Source organism: Myripristis murdjan, chromosome 23, assembly GCF_902150065.1.
Source record: "Myripristis murdjan chromosome 23, fMyrMur1.1, whole genome shotgun sequence".
Taxonomy (NCBI): Eukaryota; Metazoa; Chordata; class Actinopteri; order Holocentriformes; family Holocentridae; genus Myripristis; species Myripristis murdjan.
Window position 1 is genome coordinate 7527581 of NC_044002.1, and position 25134 is coordinate 7552714.

The window sequence follows — 25134 nt, forward strand, 5'->3', positions numbered from 1 at the left end:
CCATCAATTATTTTTTCAATTGATTAGTTTAATCATTTAAGAAACAAAGTGTCAAAAAATAATGACAAATGCTTGTGGGAAGTTAGCAGTGACAAAAGTGATGTTTTTAAATTGTTTCCGTAGTCTGACCAGTACCCAAAAATCCCCAAGTACTAATTTTAATGATCCTAATGAAACTAATACCAAATCATGAAATCATGAAATGAGATCCTAATCACCAAATCATAGGAACGTGTACTTATAATAAATGACTAAAATGAGTTATTGACTGATAATTGCAGTTTTTCTCATTCATTTTCTGTTGATCAACTAATTGTGTCAATATTGTTTAACATTCACATGATAACTATGCTGATATGACATACCTTTTCATCTAGAGCTTTATGGTGTTCAAACAAGGACTTAAGGGCTTTGAGGACCTCAACCTCACTGGAGACTCCCGAGGGTGACTGGGCCTGCCGCTTCACCACTGTCATACGAAGTGACCGCTCATGTCTGGACACCAGGCACTCTAGATGCTCTAGCAGTAGCTGAAAAGACAGATTAGAGCAGAGAGACAGTTGGCGTCATCATAATCATCATCATCATTTCTGACATTGCAAACAACACCGTCATTGTAATCATCATCATCAGCTATAAGATCACAAACAGTCCAATACATTTATTTGTATTATCACAGTCACACGCTGAGTCATTTGTAGCATATAAGATGTTTAGACGACTCTATGGTTAGTGTTGGCTTGTCCATGTTGGTTTCAAACCTCTCTGGAGAAAAGTACTGAACAGCTGCAATGCATTCTCAGTGCAAAGATATGAACAATGCAAAAATCAATAACGACAATACCTCTTTTCAAAAGCAACTGGAATCTTTTGGACAGTGCACAAAAGGAATTATGCCAATATGGGTTGCTAGGTAGTGTGCCAAATCAACTGCCAGTGGGAAAGTATCCCAAGGACAGAGAAGAGAGGTAGAGCTGGGGGAGCTCACTCCCAGAAATAAGGGCAAGCACTGTATACATCCACTGGGAGGAAGAAACAATGCTATGTTATATCAGTCTGATGGCAGATTGGCTATTCATTGACCTTTCTTGCTCATTTTTAGCTGTGAGACCAAAGTAAAAGATGATCTGCTTTCATATCCTGGATTATTTTCTATTTTTTTTCTGGGAGCTGGAGATACTGTGGTGGTTTCATGGTGGGCTACTAATGCAGATTTCAACACTTCATCCCCTCTTGGGAGTTGTCCAGTGATATAATACAATACCCCAAAGATAATGATCTGCTAAGAAGGTATAGTGTCAATTTCGGAGCCTGACTCAAAATAATCACCTCATTCTTTCCAAGGAAAACCTCACTGGCTCTTTAAGCAGCCACTCCAGTGCTGACATAGCTATGCTTCACTAGCCTAAACATCTCCCGCTAAAGGGCGCCCAACCAGCTCCAGCTGGATAATTTGTATTTTGTGGTTTACCACTGCTTAGGAAATCAAGTTCCCACTCGCATTAATGTTGCACTGCATGTGTTTTTAACAAAGACTTGAAAAGCAATACATACCAAAATCTATTATTAAAGAGCACTGAAGACTGTTTGATGCAGAGAAACAGTACATATGGAAAGCACGGGTGAAGCTAAGTACTGGTTGGGAGGTGAGAGAGAGACAGACAGAAATGATGAGACTGAATTGCACCTGAACCCCATTAACCCTCTACTATATATCCCTCTACATATTCCCTTTGGTTTGTGGCAACAGTGGAAGGTGAAGATAAGGTCTAATACTGAATTCACACTGTATGGAAGAGACTGGAAGTTTTACTTGAGAACTCATCTTGATGATGTGAGAGTTCATGAGTTCGTTCAAATCGTTGCAGAAATGTCACAGCTAACAACAACACCTATTTACATATTTACTTGAATGTTAAAGGACTATACAAGTGATTTTGAATGTTTGGCCTGTTTACAATTTACCCACGTTTTACATTGCAACACATCATGTGAGGGCACGACAGATTTCACAACATATAAAATCCCTTGATTTTGATCACACCTACCTTATAATGTTCTACTTTTATCACTAGCAAAGTCATCAACATTAATAAAGTATGGAAATAATAATTTGCTGTGTGAAGCTCCCATTTCCCCAGGGAGTGTTTCACTCACAGTTCACAATCATCAAAATGGTAATGGAATACTGGTGTGAATTTCATTTTTATAACTTAGTAGAATGAATGGAAAACAATGGCTGGATAAAGTGGGGGGATCCAAGTGTCCAAGTTGTATTACGGGCAACACTACCATGATGAATTCCATGCTTGTCAAGAGCTTCCATGTTGATGATGTTATGTGGTATAAGTGGGAGAAAATGTGCAGAGGTAACAAATTCCCAATTTTCAAGTGGTAAATATGACTAGGGAGAAGACATGAACAGTTTTTCCAAGTAAGAAGCTTGCAATTACTGTAATAGCGATAATATGTGAACCCAGTGTAAACTATCTGCAGTATATGTGATTGCAGTGGTTGATTTACTTTAAGTTTCACCATCCTCATCATCCAAGTCCCTCTGTCCAATACCAGTGAAACTGCTGAAGGGAACTAAACATATTTGCTGTGATGCAACTGTGAAATATAATGTCACGCAGATGCCCAGTTTCACATCAATTCAGACTGCATGAATAAGTTGTAGAGGGCATCAAAGGCAAGCCCTGTGTCTGAGCTCTTCCTGCCAAACACCCTAAGCTGTGAAACAAAGATGCTGACTGCATGGTCTTGACTGCACTGTCAAAGGGGGACTGAGCGCCGTCTGATCTCCTGTCTGTCTGATTACGCTGCCCTTGAAAACATGAGGGGCTGAGAGCCCCATCAGCAGCCCTTAGTGGCCATCGTGGCTACGTACACATACATTCACACACAGAAATGCTTACCATTTAATCAATCAGAGTGTGAACATTTGGCTTGAGTTGCGCTTTAGCTAAAGCCCTCAGAATAACAACAGGCAACAGCCCCGGCCTTTCCCTGCTGTTCAGTCACCCTTTCCATCCTCTATCTGTTGCCCTCCTCCCAAAGCCTTTCTCATCATATCTCTGCACCACTTCAGAGTCTAGAATAAATCCGCATTTACATGGAAGTCATTTAGTTGCGATGCTTATCCGCACAACTTACAAAGGTAACGTCGCATTCCTCTGTCACCAAGTCTGTTGTCAGCTCCTCAGTCCGCTGACTGCCTGCACATGCCTTGAAAGATTTAATTATGAACTTTTAAAACCCTAACAGCGACAAAAACCAAGCTTAATTAAACTTTGGTTGGTAATTGCCCATTGGAGGATTCAAGGTGGTAATGAAGTGAGAGAGTGCAAATGAGTTTCCTCTTTCCTTCTTTTCTTGCTCCTCACCTCCTTTTTTCTCTCTCGGCAGTGTTAAAATCTTCTGGCTTCTCTGGAAGCCAGCATACACCCCGAGACAGACAGCACACCACTGTAAATCCACACTTAATCAGCACTGGGACGGAAAACAGAGTCTTATCTGTCAATAGCAGCATCTGCTTACTCCTTTAAAATGAAAGGTTTTTATTAAAGATATAGGACTTCAGCTCTGCAAAATTGAGTTGGTCCTCTAATGTTTTCAGTTTCTTTTCCAAATAATTTTCACTGGACACTGCAGGGCATCAGTTCTATTTGGACTTAGTTTTACCGTTGAGCAGCCATCCATGATGAGCAAGTGGAAAAATGTTCAGCCAGAACATTGTAAGCTAATGAGGTCTATCTGGGCATTGGAAACAGACAGTGCGCATGGCTGCTTCAGTGCTTCTAGAGCCTTAAAAACATCCCCAACAGATAGCTCAAGTTTTGTCAAGACGGTGTCTAGCAGAATATGTAGTGGCTGTTTTTTTTGCTGAAGCCCATACGCATTTAAGTTTTGCGGAAGTTGCGAAACTTTGGAGAATCCTGTGGAAGAAAGATGTAAATTCACGACTCACCCTAAGCAACAGCAGCAACTGCACCTCCAAGAATAGCTCCGCTTTTGCTGGACTAAGAACTGTTGTTGGAAACGTCAAAACAGCTATGGTGATTGACTGGCTCTCCCGAGAGCTTACTGAATACCATAGGCGACTGTCATGTCGAATCAGTTTGCTGGGCAACCAAAACAAGCCTCATCAATTCTCTATTGAGTAGTGGCTGGCAACTTATTCTGACCAGTTTTCATGCTTTTTATGCTGGTCTCTAATTATGGGCTATTTTACACCTGGGACAACAGGTGAATGCAATTAAGTGCAATTAACTAGCTGGTAGGATAGAAAACCAAGAGGCTGCCTTCAGAATAGGAAATACCACATACATAAACATGCTACATATTCCATAGAGGTGTTTAGTGTGAGTAGTATTCAATTCCAAACACATGCCTGCATGTGAAAACTTAACACTGTGTTAAACCAAGGGTGACAGAGTGAATCAATCAGTCAGTCAATGAAAGAGTTTACAAGTGTACATTGTGTGTGTATGTGATGTGCACAGCTATGCAGGTTCATGAGTCTCTAGATGCTTGGTAAGGATATCCAAATCATATCCACTGTTTATCAGAAATCTCGTCGGTAAATATCTTATGAAAGCACCAGTAGTCATCCCTACAATATCGTCTCAATATTGATATCAAGGTATTTGGTCAAAAATATTGTGACATTTGACTTTGTCGATATTGCACAGCCCTAGCTGAGGTGTGTGTTCACTCATGCACATGGAAGTGTGAGTGTGTCAGAGAGTGTGTCCGCTCACCCTGGTGTTGTTCCTCTCAGCCTTGAGCTCAGAGATCTCCTCCTCCTTCTCCAGCAGTTGCTCTCTGCAGGCGTTCAGCTCCTTGGTCAGCGCCGCAAACTCCTGTTTAGCAACAAAAAGCAAGAAGAGGGAGAAGTCAGCATCACACAGCGCTCAGCAACATCCCTCCATGGCGCCAGATTACAGTGATGCAATGCAACATTAGCCAACACCATTAATACCACAGCGCAAAGAGTGATGCATCTTCAGCTAGTGTAAAAAAAAAGTGAAGCTTGTGCTAGTAGGCAATATGCAGAGTGTTCTATGCTACATGCGTATCTCTTATTTAACTAAAGATCTGTAAAATGTTAGAGGATGTGATTAGAAATCCAAAGATCCAAACTCCATGTTTCCATCATGTACATTTCAAAACTTAAGATGAACGATTAATGACTACATTTTAGCATATTCAAGGAAATTGATGGAACTTCTCTAATTTGTGTTCAAAAATTGGTTATTTTCATGTTGTGGTGTACACCACATATACAGATATTGTATATAGGAGTATCATCTGCACTAGTCACTGCAAACCAACATGACATTGTTTATTATTCAGCTTCTCAACCCATCCCAATAATACACGGCAAATGATTCTCCTCTTTACTCAACTCCAATATGAAGAAAAGCTGATTCCATAAATGCACAAATTGTATTCCTTGTTCTATAGGGGCTATAGTATATTACCTAGAGCACATTTTAATCTCCTCTACTACAGTGCTTGTGACATGAGGAGGAAAGGGAATTCACCTCAGCTGACTGACAAGTTGACACACAATGCGTTTAGATGTGAACATACATGTTAGATTTTCTTGTGAATAGAATCCAAGGGGATGCAGAAAAGACATTTATGAGACATGCATGGTTTCAAAAAGACCCTGAACATATTACAGTCCCTTGGCAGCTAATGCAGATGTTTATGTTTGCCTTTCTGGAAAGCAAGATCACCACACTACAAAATACAACCGCTGTTTCGCATTCAATTTCTCTCCACCATCAGGCATATCAACCATTTGCTGGAAGATAATGATTGTATAATTGAATGGGATTTCTTACATTCTTACTCTCTAATAAAGGATTTTTAGCAGGAGCAGGTCAACGCTGCCATGACTTATGGGGGCAAAAAAGTGTAAATCCACTGGACAATGGGAGAAAGGATTGAATGTGCTAATGGTAATCTGTGTATGAAAGCAGCAAAGAGGATTGGCTCTATACAGTTGTGTGGGCGCAGCGCCAGGCGTAGTGGGCTTAGACATGACTACTGAGTGACAGCACTAAGCAAGATGAAGGGAGGACTGAGCGGATTGCGCTTTGTATTGGCTATGGAGCAGAACTACAAACCAAGCATGGCATTAGGGACAACAAGGCAGACTGTATGGCTGCTGTTTGTGATGCAGTGACAGGGGGTAGCTGCCTCAGTATGGTAGACTGGAGTTTTAGCTCGACAAACATTTATCAGAGGCACAGCTGCTCTGGAGGCAAAAATAATCTCATTGGTAGAGTTAACTTCAGGGAGCAGAGCCAAAGAGCCACAGTTTTCTGGCTAAAGCCCATTTTGTAGTCATACATTGATGCTTTTGTAATCGTGTGTGGATGTGTGTGTGTGTGTGTGTGTGTGTGCCATACGCAGATAGCCAAATTAACCAATCAGAGTTTTCAACATTGTGCAGACATGATATGAAGCTGAGATTCTCGGGCAGGTGTGCAACGACTACATGGAGCCTCTTTTCAGCCCCATGTAGCCCTCAGACAGCATCAGTTTAAATGCAGAGACAAACAGTTTCACTGAAGTATAAAATGTGGTGAAATTAAAGCGAAGCCCAGAGGGCAACTAAACTATGTTTTTGATTGATCTACAAATTGAAGAAAGGTGATCTTCCTAATAGACTTTTTTCCAAATTCCCACTCGTCCCACCAGCCTGTAGCTATACCAAGGTTACCAAGGTTATTATAGTTTTGCATTTTTCGTTAGTTTTTTATTTCATTTGGATTTTTTGTTTTCTATTTCAGCTTAGTGTTAATTATTTTTATGAGGTTTGCTAGTTTCATTTATTTTTTATTGTTATTAATTTTTAAAATTTTTATTTATTCATTGAAAATGCATAGTTTTAGCTTAGTTTTTATTAGTTTCAGTGTTAGTTTTAGCAATAAAAACTCAACGGAACATACCATTTAAAAAATGTCTTCACTTAGGACAGATGAACAACCAAATTGACTGACAAGGACTCCAACTAAAGAAATTTTCTCTATTGTTTTAGCTCATTTTAGTTACAAAACACACGATTGTTTATTTTTATTATTTTTATTTCAGTTAACAAAAATGTTTTTTTTTTTGTTTTGTTTGTTTTTTCACAACTAATTTCTGTTACTTTGTTAGTTTTTGTTAATGATAATAACCTTGCTAGGAACCTGGTCTGCTGACCTTATCATGGATGTTTTGAATGAAAATTAAATATTAAAAATAACACAAATAAGCTGTGGTACCCTGGAAGACTGTGGCTGTTTGGTTCCACAAGTTAAAGTTGACTCAGTCACACTGCTCCTGTCTCCAGGCCAGCTCGAACTTTGAGAAATGTGTTTTGCTCTAAATTTTAAGTTCCCTGGCTCGCACTAACTGTGAGTTGGGTTGTACCTGACCTCTGTTAAATAAAACATTCCCTATTGGCTGTTCGCAAACTGTAAAATATCAGTAGCGCTGTATTGTGAGCACTGAGGCAGAACCGCAGTAACAAGTTTAAATTATGCTCTGCCTGAATGCAGAAGATACACCAGCCATTGCCTTGGTCTCTGCATACCAGGACAGCAGCTTCTCTCTCATTTTCTGTTTCAGTTCATTTTTTTCTGCCAGCGGATAATGACAACAGAATTTAAATATGACTGAGCTACAGCCATGCACCAATTACAGCCAGAGGGTCCGGCCGGTCCCCTCCATGATCCATCATTAGCCCTCAGCCATCCCTCAGACCCAAACAAGGAAAGTCTCCCACTACTGTACTGCACTGCTGTTTCCCCAAACTAACTTTCTAGTGACAAATTCACTACGGCGTTCTGCGCCATGCCCATGACCATAACATTCTGGTAAACAGCTATCATAGGAGAACTGGCAGCCTGCCGCTCAGAATGACTGCAAATCTTTGTCTGTGTCTGCAGAGTCTAAATTAAGCCTAGTCGAAACAGACATGTTGTTAAGAACGGCCCACGTCAGGCCGGTAAGAAAGAAACCACACGCAAAGACAAACGTCTCCAGGGTGACAATTGAATGACGAGAGAAGTCCAAGGTAAATTTTAATTTTGAGTGAGTTGATGTGACACAATAACCAGCAGGCTCCGTGGCTGATTAACACACACAGACGTCAGGGACAAAAATTGGAAAATGTGCCTAAGCGCTGTGTGGGAGAGAACTGTACATAAAATGTCCATCGAGGACAGTGGAACCCAGGTTATATTGATTTTTTTTTTTTTTTTTCCCCCGGCTCATGTCCTGTAACTGTAAGTGGGAAAATGCACAAGACACAGGAGTCAACAACACAAGCATCCATGTTTACATCTCAAAGCAACCTCCCAGACAAGAAACACCATGTAAATATTGGCATCACTTTACGCTGAAATTAGTCATCTTAGTGCAACTGTCTCAGTTCATTTTGTCAGTCTGAATCTGTACACCTTCTGTCCTTCAAGGGTCAAGGATAATAACGCAGAATTACAGAGGAACTCCAGGGAGCATGGCAATATTGCGTCTCGTAGCTACTGCTGCACACCAAATCCTCCAGCAATATATACCTTATAGAGCAACAAATCCTCTGCACGGAGACACACACTGGTAATCCCTAAATTATCTGTAAGACTCCCTATGTATTATGTCTGAACAATCTGAAAAGTCAAGTGGATTTATTGCTGCAGTGAAAGGCGAGATTTCAGGTCTGCTTTCACAACTAGCAGGGCAGGCAGACCAAGAGCAGCTCACTCAGACCTCCAGCCCCGTGGGCCTTCAGGGACATCCCAGAGGGCCAGAGGCTTTGGTCACGCTTCTCTCAGATCTCTACTGGAATAGGATTATGATCATTAATGTAGTGCGGGTTGGCCAATTCGTCTGCAGTGGTCAAGATCAGAAGTCTTGGGATCTTGTATGGCAACATATTTAACTTTCTAAGTGGATTATTGCTGGCTCCACGGGCCATTTTTTTTTCTCTTGGGGTTGAAGTGATAAGTATATGCAAGAAGGAGAAATTAGACTGTCAAACTAATGTTATTTACTTTACTTATTACTATGCTGAGGCAATTATTGTTTACAACCATAGGGATGGAAGGAGCAGGAATTTGTGGCCGATTCAATTTCAATGTGATATTTACAGGAGTATTTTTGTTGTGATAATTATTTTAAACACATTAGGACCAACCCCTGGAGACCAGACAGAGAAAAACCGGGTCAAAAATGCAGCCGTTCAGCCTGACATCTCCTTCTCCAGCAGTGAACACCGACACAAACCTCATTTTAGTTGCTCCACAGAAGTCAAAAAGCCAGAGGTCAAGCTGTAAGGTCAGATGTGTCTATTGGAGAAAAGGACCTTAACAACTAGATTAGCTAAGTCAGGTCAGATGTCAGGACCCAGCTGTTACCATGGCAACAGCAGAGGGGAATAAGGTGTTGACATGGAACCCAAATCGGCACAACAGAGGAGTCTTGATCTACAGCTGACCTAATAAGGACCAACTGAAGAGAGGCAGGAATGAGCTATGTTTGACTTTGAGGCCATGATGATGTCTTAAATGTACAATAAGGCGCTAATATTGTTTTTTAAATTAAACTAGCTGAAGGGGAGACTGGGCGCACAGAAAAAACATGCATGTGCATTTGCAATTTTAACATTTTTTTCTTTTTTTTTCTGTTTCCTGTTATTATTTTGCTAATGAAATGATCCAGTTGCCCCACGGCAATCATTAAAGTTTAATCTCATCTCAAGGTATTTTGGGAATGATGTATAAATGCTTCCCCTTGGTGAAAAAGCCTGTCATTACAGAACCCTGCACCTATTTGCCTCACCACATTTTTTTTTCTCTCCCAAACTTGGTGTGTACAGTAGGTCAGACACAAAAAACATAGCAGCTTAGAGCTCATAAATCTCTCTCCCAGAGGAATGCAGCTAATCACGGTCACCTCCTCCTCAGAAAAGCCCCTCTGCAGATTGCACCATTTGCTTTAATGCTTATGAGGCCTAACAATCCCCACTTTATAATGCACTCTCTCTGAAGCCCCTCTGTGTCTGCAATTCTTTCTTTTAGAACTGAGCAAAAGCAATGGCTGTGACCCAAGGGGCTGTGAAATATTTTTTGAAATATATCTTCTCCCTTAAGGCCTCACTGTCAGGACCTAGACAGATTGCAGCCCCCCCTAAAACCAAATCTCATATAACATAGTGGCTGCAAGAACTTCCTCTCAATTGCGGCTCTAAACTACGTTTCTGTCACCCGGCCCAGATGCAAACAGCAGAGCCCAGACCTCTGCAGCAGAATTAAGCAGATACAAAGGGAAACTGGAGGTGTTTGTTTCATGACTCTCACCGTCTGTCTAGCATCCTGACACCTTCTTTAATTAACCTCTCCGTGTTTTGTCACGTAGTCAACGTCTCGAATCAAACCTGGCACAGACACACACACACACACACACAGACACACACACACAGACTAGCAGGGAGTGTGATAGTCTTGGAAGCGTCAAATGGCATGCTCAGACAGGCAAAGCTCCAAAACGAGACAGGATTAAGGCTTCAAGACCCACTAGCAAATGAAAGTTCAATGGCTCTTCTCAGGTCATCAAAGACCAAATACACAGAGTTTTAGATAAAGTAAATACAATGGGAAAAGGCAACAGGGCTTCCATATGAGTGTTTTTATGCAAATTGTAAGACTGAATGGAAATGGTGAATTTCAACATAATATGCTCGGTATTGCAAAAACAATCTTCATTTCAAATACAAAACTTTCTTGCTGAAAAAAAAAGTCATGCAATAAATATGAAAATGTGTTTTTTGAAGTGATTCTTTTTGCAGTCATTGTTCTCTGTGAAATATCCGTCCAAAAGCACCTTCCAGAAATCTCTTAAAAACTGTCGCTGTAATCTGTGAGGCACTCATTGTGATTACATGATCATTAGTTGAAGCATTAGAATATGTCCATTAGAATATCTTTCGTTTCACCTTTAGAAACAGGGCAACATTAAATCACATTACTAAATTCTAGAAAAAAATGTGCTTTGTCATGTAGCCTTATATTATGTTGACAAAGGCTTTTTATTCACTTCAGTCTACCTGGTAAGAAGAAATTCACCTACGTCCCATTTTATTTTTTTGCTGTATTTCAAAAGTCTGCTTAAAATCTGCCTGACAGATGGCTGGAGACATTTCTATCCAGTCAACCTGTCCCAGCTTGCTTGTTTGAATTTCCATAACATATCTGCAACTCATCTATCAAAGTCCTATCGCCTCATCTTTGTCCCTATACATTTGGGGTTACCAGTAAAATAATCACATATGCAATTACCTCTATATATGTGTATATAGAGGTATTGCATGTGTATATTAACCACAATTCCTAATATCCTGGCCACACTGAATTATTTGAAACTTTGAAAATCCGCCAAATGGAAGCAATTCAGTGACATTTGTTTCAAAGTGTCTCTCAAGGAAACGCAGCTCAGTAAAACCGTATTCCCAAGAAATGCCGTGCTCAGACCCTGCTCTTGCAAATAACCTGAAAATGGATAGTGGGAAGGTAGGGAAAAAAATGCACTGTAGTGGAAATATGATTCAGTGAGAGAGAGAGAGAGAGAGAGAGAGAGAGAGAGAGAGAGGAGAAAGAGGTGTCTTTGACTTCATACATATACATATATATACATACACACACACACATCACACATTGCGTGACAGGGCATCATCAATGCATCATTTAAAGTGAACTTCACATCTGCTGTAACTTTACAAGCAGAGCACAGGTAGTGAATGAGGCACTCATGCATGCACATGTACACACACCCACATATACACACACATACACACCGACACACACAAACACGCACACACACACACAGACAGTAAACTGCTGGGACCCTCGGGCAATTCAAAATGTCCTGCAGGGCAAGTGAGAGGAGGAAGGCTGGCATTCCTGGGTGCTGCCAACCGCTGCCCAGCTGTGAGCGGTGGCACCTGAGTTGCGCGCCAATTGCCGAGCTGTGCTTTGCGATAATTACAAGGTGTTGATTGCTGTGTGGACGGCAGAATGAGGAAGAGATGAGCATATGCACAGTGTGAGCTGAGCTGGGCTCTGCGGGGCTGAAAAATGTGTGCAGAGGCTCCTCACGGCGCGCTTCTTCATAAATGTTATCCGAGCTGATTTCACTGGTGGCCAGTTTTGATAAAGAGTCGCCACTTTATTTCACAGAGCACTCCAACAGCTGGGAAGAATAAAAGTCCAGGTGGATGCTGGACTTTAGCTCCTAGCATCTCTCTCTAGCACGCTTTTACCCATGAACCACTGGACCCTGAAGTAGAGCACTATCCCCCACCTCCCTCTGCTTCCCTGTTCTCATTACCTGGGCAAACTGCCTAGCGCTGCAATATGTCAGGTAGTGTGTGTGTGTGTGTGTGTGTGTAGTATGGCTGCTGCCTAGAAGGTGAACTCTAAATGAAATGGGGGACAAGGCTTCCTCCCAGAGTGGGACAACTGTTGGCTAAAACCACAGCAGCAGCTATATTTTTTAAATGGACACGCACGCACAAGTGTGTGTGTGTGTGTGAGAGAGAGAGAGAGAGAAAGAGAGAGAGTGTGTCAGGAGAGTCTTGCTACCAGCCTGAAACAAAACCTGGCAATTGTACATCCATCTTGGAGGAAGACAGAGATGCGGTGGTGTGATTGACAGCATGCTGATGCACCGAGTAAAATACGGAGAGGAGCAGCTCTACAAAAAGCCATCCACGTGATGAAACCACCTCCATCTCCTCCAGGCAAGCCGCGGGAATCTTTTTAGCAGGGATGGATGATGAAAAATAAACACTGCTGTCTGAATCTTCTGAAACCACCACAAGACTCTAAAAAGCCTTAGATGCGACAAATAAGATTGAAAAAAACAAGTCAGAGTTTATAACCTCCAAACACCTTTCCATTGGATAAATCAGACAGACTGTGACAGCTTTTTGAGCCGAAACTTTGAAACAGCAAAAGGAGCTATTTTTGAATGCATCGTGACTCTTATTTGGTGCAACAAAGAACTCTCTGGGAAAGTACCAGATAATGAGCAAAAAAAGCCACAAACAGACACCTTATTGTAGTACTTGTGCTTCTTCAAATAGTACAAGTTTCCAAATGCTCCAACTGTAGGTCATCAATATTTGATAAAAAAGTGTTATATCTACACAGTGAGACCACAGAGAGGACAGAGCAGAGGGAGACTATAAATAAATGATGAGATGAACCTCCTACTCTCATTTTATACTATGCATTTCCCACAGTCCAAGAAATGTGCCATAGTGAGATAGTGACTACTGTACACATGGTGCACTTCATGCTGCAGAATGACTCTGCACTAAACCTGATTTAACATCATAATAATCAACCCCAAGTCCTGCAATAACCCTGAATTTTCTTGATATCACAGTTGGGATCAATCCTCATTCAGTCCAGTGGTTTCGAAATGTATACTGACACTGCCATCTGCACAATAATGGGTGGAGATTTTTTTTCAGTAGGTTCTCAAATTAACATAATGGAGAGAATATTTCTAATCGCAGAGGATTCCCAGTTTGCGTATTGTGCAATTCAGTGTGAATTGACCGCAACTCTGCCTGGTGTCTCTAAGAGCAATGGGGAGTATCAGAAAGCTTGAGGTGGATAAGACCGTAAATAGTATCTTGGAGAATAGGACTATTTTCATGCACAAAATAAAATAAAATACAATAAAAATCTCAAGATCTAAGATGAAGACTATTTAAAAAAAAAAAAAAAATGTTAGCAGTTCCTTTAAGGCAAATTGAGGCAAGTTTCATTAGAGGTTTTACAGAAAAGTAGTAGGGCTGGGACAATATGCTTTTCTACAGATTCGATACTAAAACGATACATGGGAGGTGGTTTGGTATAACTTGCGATTCTTAAGTACTGCAATTCTACAAGCATTGTGATTTCTGGTTTTTGAATTATCCTCTAGTTTGTTGCTGTAAAGTTTCATGAAGGTTTGACCATCCTACAATGGGTCATTTTATACAGTGATGTCAACTTTCACAAAAACTCTCACTACAATAAAATGGCTACTATGGGGGTTAACATCATCACACATGGATAAAATTGGCCTCATTGAATCCACAAGAGTCTCAGCTTTACAGGGGGGCCTTGTGTGCAGAAATACACCATTTTACAACAGGCCAAAAGAACATGTGTAGTGTATTTTCCCCCACCCCAACCCCATCGCTGCTGAGTAAAAAAACAAAAAGGAGGAACCTCCATCATATCAGAAATGAACAGCATTGACTTGCCAATATGTATTTCTTGGCAAAAGGCCACACATTGCCCAACAATATAAATATTGTAAACTGATAGAACCCCATTCTATTTTACATATGCTACCACTGCGGCCTGGGGTCATTTGGCCAACCCTTTATTGATGAATGAGGACCCGTCACAGGAACTCTGGGTTGGACATTGTGGAGCCAGGCAGGAGGAGGAATAGACGCTGCATGTGCGTTTCAGCCCAGCCAGCAGGCTAATTTCCTCAGCTTTAAATATTAAAGAAGGTCATGTGCACTGGGTGAGCATCTTTTCTTCCTCATGGCGACATACCAGTGTGCTCAAGATAGGCGACAAGTGTTATACCAGCAGCCTACGTGCTTCTAACAACGGGGCTTCTCCAGGCAGCGTGCGGTTGCCCTCCATGTTTCTCTGTCAAAATAACACCAAATTGATCTGAAAACAAGGACACCCACTATCTATCATCCGGCAATCTATCTACCTGCTGTGCAATCCCACATTACCAAGGTAAAACAACCCAGAGATCTTATAGCAGAGCCTTATAAAGGCATGAATATTCCAGTGTTTGCGGGCTCACTTGCGCTTTGATTTTCGGTAGAGAAATTGGCAGGTTGTGAAGCTACCTCAACTTCAAAGAGCTGCTCAACCAAAGAAGCATGGAATATAAATGCAGGGCGGCTGTAGGGGGGCTTGTGCAAAGGCATAGCGTCATATTGTTGTTTTACTGCTTTCCAAACACAAGAAACGCATTCAACCAACTACCGCAATATGCCTATCAGATTAGATATCACATTCCAAGCTGTACGTGTCCTCTCTAAAATCCACGTAACACACACTGGCACTCCCCAGAGGAGGATCACTTATGCATAATGAACCTTGCACCAATTAATCATTCACAATTAACCGTTAACTTGCAACGAGCCAGCCGTGAATAAGGGGAAATCGCTGAATTCTCTTGGTTGAATAATGCATTGATTTTATTAAGCTTGACTGACTGTGATCTGTTTTGGAACGGGATAGTCAAACGGCGTTTCACCTAACGGTAATTGAGTGCTCGACAAGACAAAAAGGACAAGAAATAAACACACAAGATCCTGTTCTTCAGGACAAATAACTGTTTGTGCTCTTGACTTTATGTGACTTTATTACACTGGAGCCTCTACTGGGATGCCAGACCTGAGGCCAACAGCGGCCGGGTGAACAAATGGCTGCTTTCAGATGGGAGATGGGCTCGTTTGCAGGAATGCCCAAAACTCACATCACTCACATCTACAGAAGAGTGACATAAAAAAAAAAAAAAAAAACCCTGACACATCTACGCATGTGTATATACCACACACACAAAAATCAGGAAAGGTCATTAGAAGTGTTTGTGCGGATGTGTGTGTGTGTGAAAGAGAGTGGAAGGGAGCGCATGGGGCGTGATTTACAATGACCTTTAGCTGGTGAGCTAAGAGGGGTCATCTCCGTACTGTAGAGGCCCCTTGAGGCTAAGACATAAATCTGAGAGGGGAAATTACAGCCTTGCGATTTACTGCCTTTCGCGCTCCTAATAACTAATTTTGATCTCTCCGAACCCCTGAACAGGAACCCGCCCTGCTCCCTTAACGTACTCCCCAACCTTCAGCTGCACACGCCAACCTGTAACCTCCAAACTTAAGCATCTGATCTCCGCGTACGAGTGGCAGTAAAGCAAATAAAGCCAGAATCTCTGGCAGGAATAGGGGGTTATTCTCACTGAAAACAATAATAAGCAGTGATTGGCAGAGTTATGTGAAAAAACAGCTTCCGTCTCTACCTTCCAGCTCGGTTTAAATGCAGATGGAAGTTTTAGTTCTGCAAACATTTTGCGAAGGCGGGCCTGACCTGATGGCAGAAATGATCTCACTGGTCGAATTAATTCTCAGTGGGCGGAGTCTGAGACCTGCAACTGAGCACAAACCCCTGTTATGAAAAATGTACTGTGTGTGGGTATGAGTTGGATCCAATCTGCTTGCTAATCAGTTGCTTGTTCATGTCACCCATTTGTGGCGGGTGTGTTTGTGTAGGTGGTGTACATGTAGCAGACTGGACTTTTTTTTTTTTTTTTTTTTTTTTTTATTTCTCAGAGATAAAAATAATCTCACTGGATGAGTTAAACATCAATGAGTGGGGCCAGAAATGCACCATTTTTCTGGCAAAGTAATGTTGGAATGAAACCCATTGAAAACAGCGAGGGCAAAGAAAGGAGCCTTGCTCGCCTTTAAATTAAATTTAAACTTGCCAAGATGGTGAATAACACATATTGAACACAACTGATTTCTTTCTTTGTACTTGATATAGTTATCTTCCCAGTGAATACTAACCAGTGAAATTATTTCTGTCTCCAGAGGAGCTTTGAACCCAAGAAATGTTTGAATAACTAAAACTCTAATCTGCCAAACATGTTCTATCTCTGTGTTTTATCTCTGAGTAAATATGTTCTGTCTCAGAAGGGAAAGAGGTGAGGGAGGACTTGGAAAAGAAGCGCAAGAAATCCTGCATAGGCTGACAAGAATGGCAATTCAAATGTTATGTTCCAGAAGGACTAACTTGTTATATACTGTATTACCTTTAGATTTTCCCTCCCCATCTCCCAGTCTCTAAGGCATGGGAACAATAGGCAAAGCTATTTCAGTGCGCTGTACTCTAGACAGGGAACAACACGAGCTGCCAGCACTGCAGAGCACTGCAACAGCACTGCAAGCTCCTCTTACACATTAGGGATCCGCCTCGACTCTTGTGTATGTGTGTGCGCGCGGCGATTTGTCCCTGCGGAGGGCAAGGTCAAGGTAGAGATGCCGCGGGCCTCTTCTCAAGACGGATGATTTGGCTTTCATTTGGGGAAATGAGAGCGAGGCTAGGCGAGAAATTATCTCAAATACATTCCTACTCCAATATGTTTGCTCTCATTTGACACATCCAGATGCAGCATGTGCTACGGTAATAGATTGATGCCCCTGCAACGCATGGTAATGCCGCGGCCATATTAAAAAGGTCAGCGAGGGATGGGGAGAAAACTTTATTGCCCGGCAAGAATGGCTACTTCCTGTTTTCCACATGTAATCTTCTGGCACACGCCTCTCATTCGGTCTGGGTGATATTGAGCATCCAGGCAGCAACATAGCTGCATATCACTGTGAAACACCCAAACAAGCATGGCTGGAAATGTCAAGCCATTCATCATCTATTACCCGTGGAGAGCGGAGCGCACCAAAGGGGACAAATAGTCTTAGTCAATGGCTTTCTCAGGGAAACCGCAGCAGCAGCAGGCTTACTCTGGGTGGATATGCTGTGACTGCTATTCACCTTGTGTAGCTGGAGTGGACAATTCTCATGGCCTAAGACCGCATGTCCATTAACCCTCGCTCAGCTGCCCTGTACTGCCAGTGGGAACGGGATTAGTGTTTCTTTACATTTGTTCTCTGCCTTTATGTGCAAGCCAGAGATATAATGAGAGGTTAGATAGTGAACGGATGTCCACTGAGGCACCGACCTTTTCTATAGCAACGGGAGCCTGAGTGGAGATTGGCCTGTTCCAGGAAAAAAAACACACATCAGGGACTGAATGCAGCTGCGATGCCGGACCGACACTCCAACGCCAGATGAATGAAGACCGCAGAATTTGAGCCTCAATGTGGCGTTTTAAATCAAAGTCCAGCCGCCAGATAAGCACGGCAATTTTCGTTAGGCTGATAACCAGGCGGCCAGAGCTGCTCGGTGCAGGCGAGATGCCACGTTTGGAAAATTCATCACACAAGTGGTGGGATTTGAACAGATTACAGTAGGGAGAGGGTGGGCTTTGGAGCATTGATGATTCAATCCCTGTGTCCACGCAGATAACATCCGCTGACAGCCATGGAAAAACAAAACACCCTCTGTGCATCAAAAAAAAAAAAAAAGGACATGTTCTGATGTGCAGTTCTTGCTGATATGAAAAAGATTGGTCAGATTAGGAAAAAGCAAAGGCCTCATCATAGGAGTCTCAACAAGGGCTACACAAATCACTGACAACAGGCAAGTGTGAGGCACGCTGTTTGGAGGGAACATGAGGGACAAACCATGCAGACAGACAGCACCACGAGGAAACAGCACACCAAGACAGAGCTAGATCTTGAAGCTCAGGCAGTGTGTGAGCGATATGGTAAAAATATCAATATCACGATTTTTTTTTTCCAGGCAGGATCACGATACATGATATGATGATGGCTCTTTTTTAAAGCATAGTCTAAGCATAGTTTTAAGCTCCATGTTCTCCTGTCTTCAAAACTGAACATTGTTAATTTTGTGTTCAGCCTTATCGCAATATTCCAAGTACAGTCTGATGTGAGATTTGACTGAGGAAACAACTTTGAATGTGTGTATTCGCCGTGTCAGGGCAGCTGAGGAATGTGCACTGTCACTGTAGCATGGTAATCCTAATCTCTCAGTAAAGGCAGATCACGGGGACATTTTAAACATTCACAATCTAATATCATGACATCAAACACCCCTAGATAGTTCCCTCTCGTTCCACCAGTTTGGCTACTGAGTGCAGCAGACAAAGAATAAGTGATCTGTCTTTTCCTGACCTTTGACCCTTTCTTCTCCTCTCCTCCATTGTGGCCCAGGTGTTTTGTCTAAAATGGCTGTCGAGAAGGCTATCTCTCATCCTGAATGAGTTCTGGGCCACTGACCCCAAAGGGAAAGTGCACTGAAGCCCAAAGATTAAATTGAAGAATCCTTGCAAGTAAAAAGAAAGGATGAACATTTATCATTGAAAGAGAAGATAAGATAAAAAAAATATGTCAAAGAAAGTAATGAAAAGAGATTAAAAAAAAAAAAAACTTAACTGCCTCCGTGCAATGTGGGGCAAAAAGCATGCAGGTGATTTCTTGGAGTCAAAGATGATCTCCTGCAGGCGCTTTAAGGAGCACTCAAACCGATCAGCGTCTGAGTCTAGGTGGAATTTCTCAATTTTGCGCTGATTTAACTACAGAGTGTCACAGATCAACAAGTACGAAGCGGGAAGTCAGCCTTGCCATAATCACATGATGACACATCAGAAAGCAGTCAGCGTTATACTGCAGGTCGTCACATGTAGCTCTTTGATTTACACAAATCAATAAAGTCGATCGGAGGATCTCAAAGGGGGGATTTATTTATCAGGTCTCATCCATTAACTTTACTACTATTTGATTACACCACTGAGAACATAACACCGGCTAATCGCATCTGTACTATCATGGAGATAATATAATCTCCGAGGGAAATTTATGGTCAACCATAAAACAGTGTGTGTAGCTAGCTTTGGACACAGCATTAAAGTTAAATGGCCTGCAAATATCAAAAGGCATGAATTAACAATTACCGTCTGGGTGTTTTGGACAAAGCCTGGCATTTTATAAGGTGAAATCTGGCAGGCCTGACCAGTGAGTGGGCAGACATTGTATTTGTTTGCATTACTTGCATCGGTGGCATTGTGATGAACTGATTCTTTGTGCATGTCAATAATGTCATAAGCCGATTATTCCGGCTTGGAAATGCAAATGAAGGCGATCTAAAAGACTGTTGTGCATATGACATTTAAAAAGGAGGCATTGTATTATTTTTAAAGGTATTTTTTGGCATGGTTGGCCCCGGTGGGAATCAATCCAACTCCTGTGCGCTAACAATATCAGGGTCCTGCTGCTGCTCTACATATTCGGCTAAACAGGACCACCAGTAGAGCCCTCGCAGACGTAGCCCACAACTGATGTGTGGGGGAATGGGAGAACTATGGAGAGATACCTTCGGGGGCTGGTGACTATAAGGTCATCATTAAAGCTGTCTGACATACACAAAGCTTCGTCCCGTCTGCCTGGTCTTGTCTTGGCCAGTCATCTGAGCTCTCTCTGTGCTAACGGCGTTATCGCTCTCCTCCAGCCCTCTCTCCTGCCGAGTCTCGTGGCACTTAGCTCGGCTGCGTGTCACCGAGTTCCTATATGAATTGTATGGACTGAAACGAATATCACGGCTGTGGACACGAGGCGAGATTGTATCTGAGGCTCCCCCCGCGGGCTCTTGATGAGTCGAATGCGGCCGAGGCGGGTTCAGAAACTGATTTGGACGTGCCTGCCCCGCCATATTATCGCCGTACTCCAACCGGATACCACTACAACGCTCATGCCGGCTTGCTGGGCAGCCGCGTAGGTTTCTAAAAGGTCAAACCACTTGCGATAACACTGAGGTTTTCATGTTGTGTCACGCAGCTACTCCGAGTCAAGGGAAAAGATACCTTGATTTATATTTGATCACATATTCGCGTGGACAAATAAAAGCATGTGGGCATCGGATTGGCCGTGAAGTTAACAAGAAAAGACAAGCTGATACACATACACGTACACACACATCTTCACCTTATCTTTCTCTCTCTCTCTCTCTCCCTCTCCCTCGCTCTCTCTCTCTCTCTCTGCAGGTAAATACTGGAAGTCAAATGGCCTCTGGCGCTGTTCAAAATGAATTAGTGTTAGAGGCCTGGTGTTGTGGATCTCTGGCATTTTATAAAAGGTCTGCAGCATGGAGGAGACCACCTGAGAGTCAGCCTGTGTGCAACACAACAGCATTCAAAGCACACACACACTCACGCACACACACACAGCGATCAAAACAAATGCGCTTCTTGCAAATGAACAATTGCACTGTCCGTATAAAGTTCACAGAAGTGGAAAACTCAGAACATTTTGTTGCTGCGTGTTTACAAAACAGAACAACCTCATAATCATTCTCGTACTCCATCCAATGCAATGCAACAGGGAGGGGAGGGAGTGTGTGAGTGCATGTGTGTGTGTGTGTGTGTGTGTGTGTGTAGCCAGGCAGAAATCAAACATTAACACAAACCCAGGCAGAATGGAATGATAATGTTGTCTGCCGGTGGGTAGGCAGAGGTGCTGAGATAGGGAAACACGGATGGATCTGCAGGGCTCGGGGATGCAACACAAACAACCACTGGCTATGAACATGCAGCATCGACCAACTTCTGAGAGACAAATGAACGGTGTGATCAATTTTCTTATTATAGCGATAAATGTCAGTGATTGGTTCCGGTAGGGGGTAACGATAATAGATTAAAATCGCTTTTTGTATGTTTTGAATGTGAAATGAGTTGTTTTTGATTAACTTTAATGAGGCGGCTTTCTTTGCTTGGGCGTTTGATTGCAAGTGCAAGAGAGAGTTGATTGAAATTGGTGGGGAGATGTTAGATACACGCAGGCACACACACACACACACATGCACAGATACTCCCAAGAGATGATGTGATACTGTCTTACTCTGTGCTGTGGTGTAGAGTGGGGTAACAGGGAACACTGTCCTTGGAAGGCTCATGTCCCTGAGCTCCATGGGGGCTCAATGGCCAGATGTGTGCTTTGCCCGCTTGCCTGGGTTTTGGCCTAAATGTCCCATCTCTGGCAGCATCCATCACGCCATGACATAAAGCTCCCGTGCCGTGAGACCTAACAGCTCCCTGGCTTGTAAATGGCAGCTCATGGTTCATCAGGCTCTGATAGCTCCTGTGCCCGCTGCAGGAATAGCCCTCCTCGCGACATGTCATTTAGCTGCATATTCATTTTACAATCATACTTTTCTTAAGACAAGTGAGAATGCCTGCCAACGGAGGAGTGAGATAATTCAACTAAATTCCTGTGCTGTTTCATTCATTCTTCGTTATTTTCCAGATGAAACAAAACAAAATTTGGCTGATTACCGACTGCCACAAGAAAAGGACTCTTGATTTAAATAAAAGAAAAGAAAATACTGAGCTGATCTGCGGGCAGTGAGCTTGCTGAGATGGATAATTTCAGACATGTAATGGCAGAGAAGTCGGATTTTTGATACAGTTGGTTGGCTGTCCATAAGTTGATATGTATAGACACTCATGCCTCCAGTGATATTAAATGTTTGGCATTGAGCTGGCCATGTTATCCAGTGCAGCTTGTAAAGAGAGGATGGGTAAGGGCTCAGTGTCTTGTTCAAAGACACTTTGACACTGGATATTGCGAGGATTGAATCCAGGGTCCTCTAAGTTATAGATACTCATTGTGACCACGTGGCCACCCTGGTATTTCATCAACTGTACAGTACAAAGCCACTACAATTGGAAACAAAGGAGTGCACCAAGACAGAAACATGTAGAAATAATAACAACATAAATCATGATGTGATTTGTTTCCAGCCTCCCAATGCACCGCAGCAAAGGAGCTCCGAGCATGCTCGTCTCTCTGGGCCGGTCTTTGTGGCGACAAAGAGCACCCAGAAGTCTTTGTTTGCTGTGGCTCTGGCTGGGGCTCGAGCGGGGCTTTACTGGTGCGGTAGCGAGGATTACCTCACAGCGGCACTGCTACAGCCTCCTCTCTAGTCATCACCTGCCCTCCCCACCTGCCCCCCTCCTCCTCCCCACTGCCTACATAGCGCAGTTCTTCTCAGTTTCGGCTTCGCATCACCAGGCGCCGCAGGGCCGCGGTCCAAGATTCACACACTGTCAGAGGACAACAACAAACAAGGGCACCGATGCACTCATGGTATATTTTGAGGTGGCAAATATAGCCGTGTTTGTGCTAAACTCTGCTGTGAAGCCTTTTCAAAGTCTTAAAGGGATAAAATATAACAGAACCACAGGAAGGAAATGGGAACACAGAGGGTGGTTTTTCAAAATCTTCACACGCAAAGGGTGATTTATCTGCAACACAACAAATAAGTGGGCTCATGAATTTAGCCGTCTCTTTTAGGTCTTTTAATCTACTCCGCTAATATAAAGGTGAGTGTGTATGTGTATGTACTGTAGGTGAAAACTTCTAGAAGGCGGGGGAATCTCCCTGCCAAGACGTCCTGCGAGGTGTCAACACATTTAGATCTCTGCGATGTGCCAGGCAAGCACCTCAACATGCTCCAGCATACAGCGCAATATAACACCAGAATACAGAGCAGGCCAAGCATTACAGCGTTCCCCCAGGACACGAACGAGAGCAAGAGCCTCCCCGGTGGCATCTTAATGTGGCGGCGGGGTCACGTCAAGGGTAAAGCGGGATCAATCCACTGCAGGATGCGTTGTCAAGCAGAAGTATGCCAGAGGAACACCTGAAACCTGCCTCAATAATACATGAGGGGGTATATCTGTAACCTGTCATATGAAATTATGAGCGAGTTTGCACAACACTAAGTGAAATCTGGAACAAAAGCCTGGTGCATTAATTCGAAAAAGAAAAAAAAAATGGTGCTGCTGCATGTATACTGCATTCTGATTCTTTCTACTGCGTCACCTGTTTTGCATTCCAAACATTTTCATCTTCTATAATGCTGCAAAACAATAGAATTAAAAAAAAAAAAAAAAAAAAAAAATCCACGTCAGCACTCTCAGTGCCAACCTGCATGATCCTATGAATCGTCCCCATTGTCTTCACAGTCCCATTGTTCTATAAAACTGGCGTTTCGATCCAGCCCCGCGCAATCAAATATGCTCTCCTTACACAAATGCATTTGACCTTCTTAACTTAATACAATTAGGACTCCTAAAGAACTCATTTAGCCGATTATGCACAGATTCATTTTTCATTATTATTTTGTTGAGCCTTCGATGAAAAACAAAGGGCACATGCAAGGGTGTAGAGCCGCACGCTTATGACTGAAATGATAATCCTGATTATTTTGCCAGATTGCACTTATTAATCATGATTATTAGCCTCAATGATTTATGGGACAAAATTTCTGCACTCATCGCTTCTTATGATACTTTGACCTACTAATTGTCAAAACTAAAACTGTAGTATATGACTATGCAGTGCTAACTGTGTAGCGCTGCATGGGTGTGATTTGTTACTTCTCGACTTTGTTGTGATAGCTGCCTTGCGCAGAGTCCAATAGGGCAAATATGTGAGGGCGTTGATTGGCTAATCCTGGTGGGTTGCCAGTTCCAGCCTCGGCGCCAGTCTGCTCCCTGCAGTTACTGAAGCTGTTGGGTTGCCAGATCAAGATGCGCCATGTGGAGCAAGCCGTGCTGGGATGGGGGGGGGGTTGCCAGATATGTGTCTGAAATCTCCAGAGCTATTGTGGTTGTCAGATACGTGTCTGAAATCTCCAGGGTTAGAGGGCTGCCAGCTCTGCCTCAAATCTCAAGCTTTACTGGGTTGCCAGATATGCACCGACTGCTCTCTTGAACTATTGAGATGCCAGAAATACGCCACAGTAGGTGGAATGCGAGCTCTGAATTATGCCACACATTGTGAGCTCCCAAAGGGATCAGTGAGGTCCTGGTAAGGCCTGCCCAAGCCTCACAGATGAAACATTTTTTTTTTTTTTTTTTTAATGTTTAATGGCAACCACATTTTTTCATTTTACATTTGCCCTGAATGTTCTCAAGATAAGATACCAATGAGATGCTTTGCTTAACATTCCTGATATCCTAATATTTTTGCTGGGCAGCCATGATTAAAAAAGCGGCATATGAGCATTCTTTGATCACGTTACCACAATGATTATGTAGTGGGGTTAAGGCTATTCCATCAAAGCCTTCCAAAATGGGGAAACAACATCTGCCTTCAACAAACAACACTGAGAAAATATTTGCTTTGAGCTGGCAATTTGCTTTCTTCAGACAGTTCAATTACTGTAATGAATCCTGCTTGCAGCGCGTCGCCTGATTTTACAGATCACTCGAGAGAAGCCTGAAGATCTCTCCATACCAAGAGTGGACATTTTACCCTGACAGCAGTGGGATTTGATGAGCTCTATGCAATATTTAGCACTAACTATGTACTTGGGGAAATGGCATTTTCAGGGATGCTTACAAGAATAG

At 42.7% G+C, this 25134-nt stretch overlaps 1 protein-coding gene across 3 annotated transcripts in view; it reads right to left on the reverse strand.

Annotated features, from left to right (window-relative positions):
* ppfia2 (PTPRF interacting protein alpha 2) overlaps positions 1-25134 on the reverse strand; it is a 111467-nt gene that overhangs the window by 45506 nt on the left and 40827 nt on the right. For all 3 annotated transcript variants that reach the window (XM_030045737.1, XM_030045735.1, XM_030045736.1), the window contains exons 2-3: positions 4764-4865; positions 366-530 (exon numbers count right to left, since the gene is read on the reverse strand). In XM_030045737.1, the coding sequence (XP_029901597.1) occupies positions 366-530; positions 4764-4865 (267 nt within the window). The remainder of the gene's footprint in view (positions 1-365; positions 531-4763; positions 4866-25134) is intronic.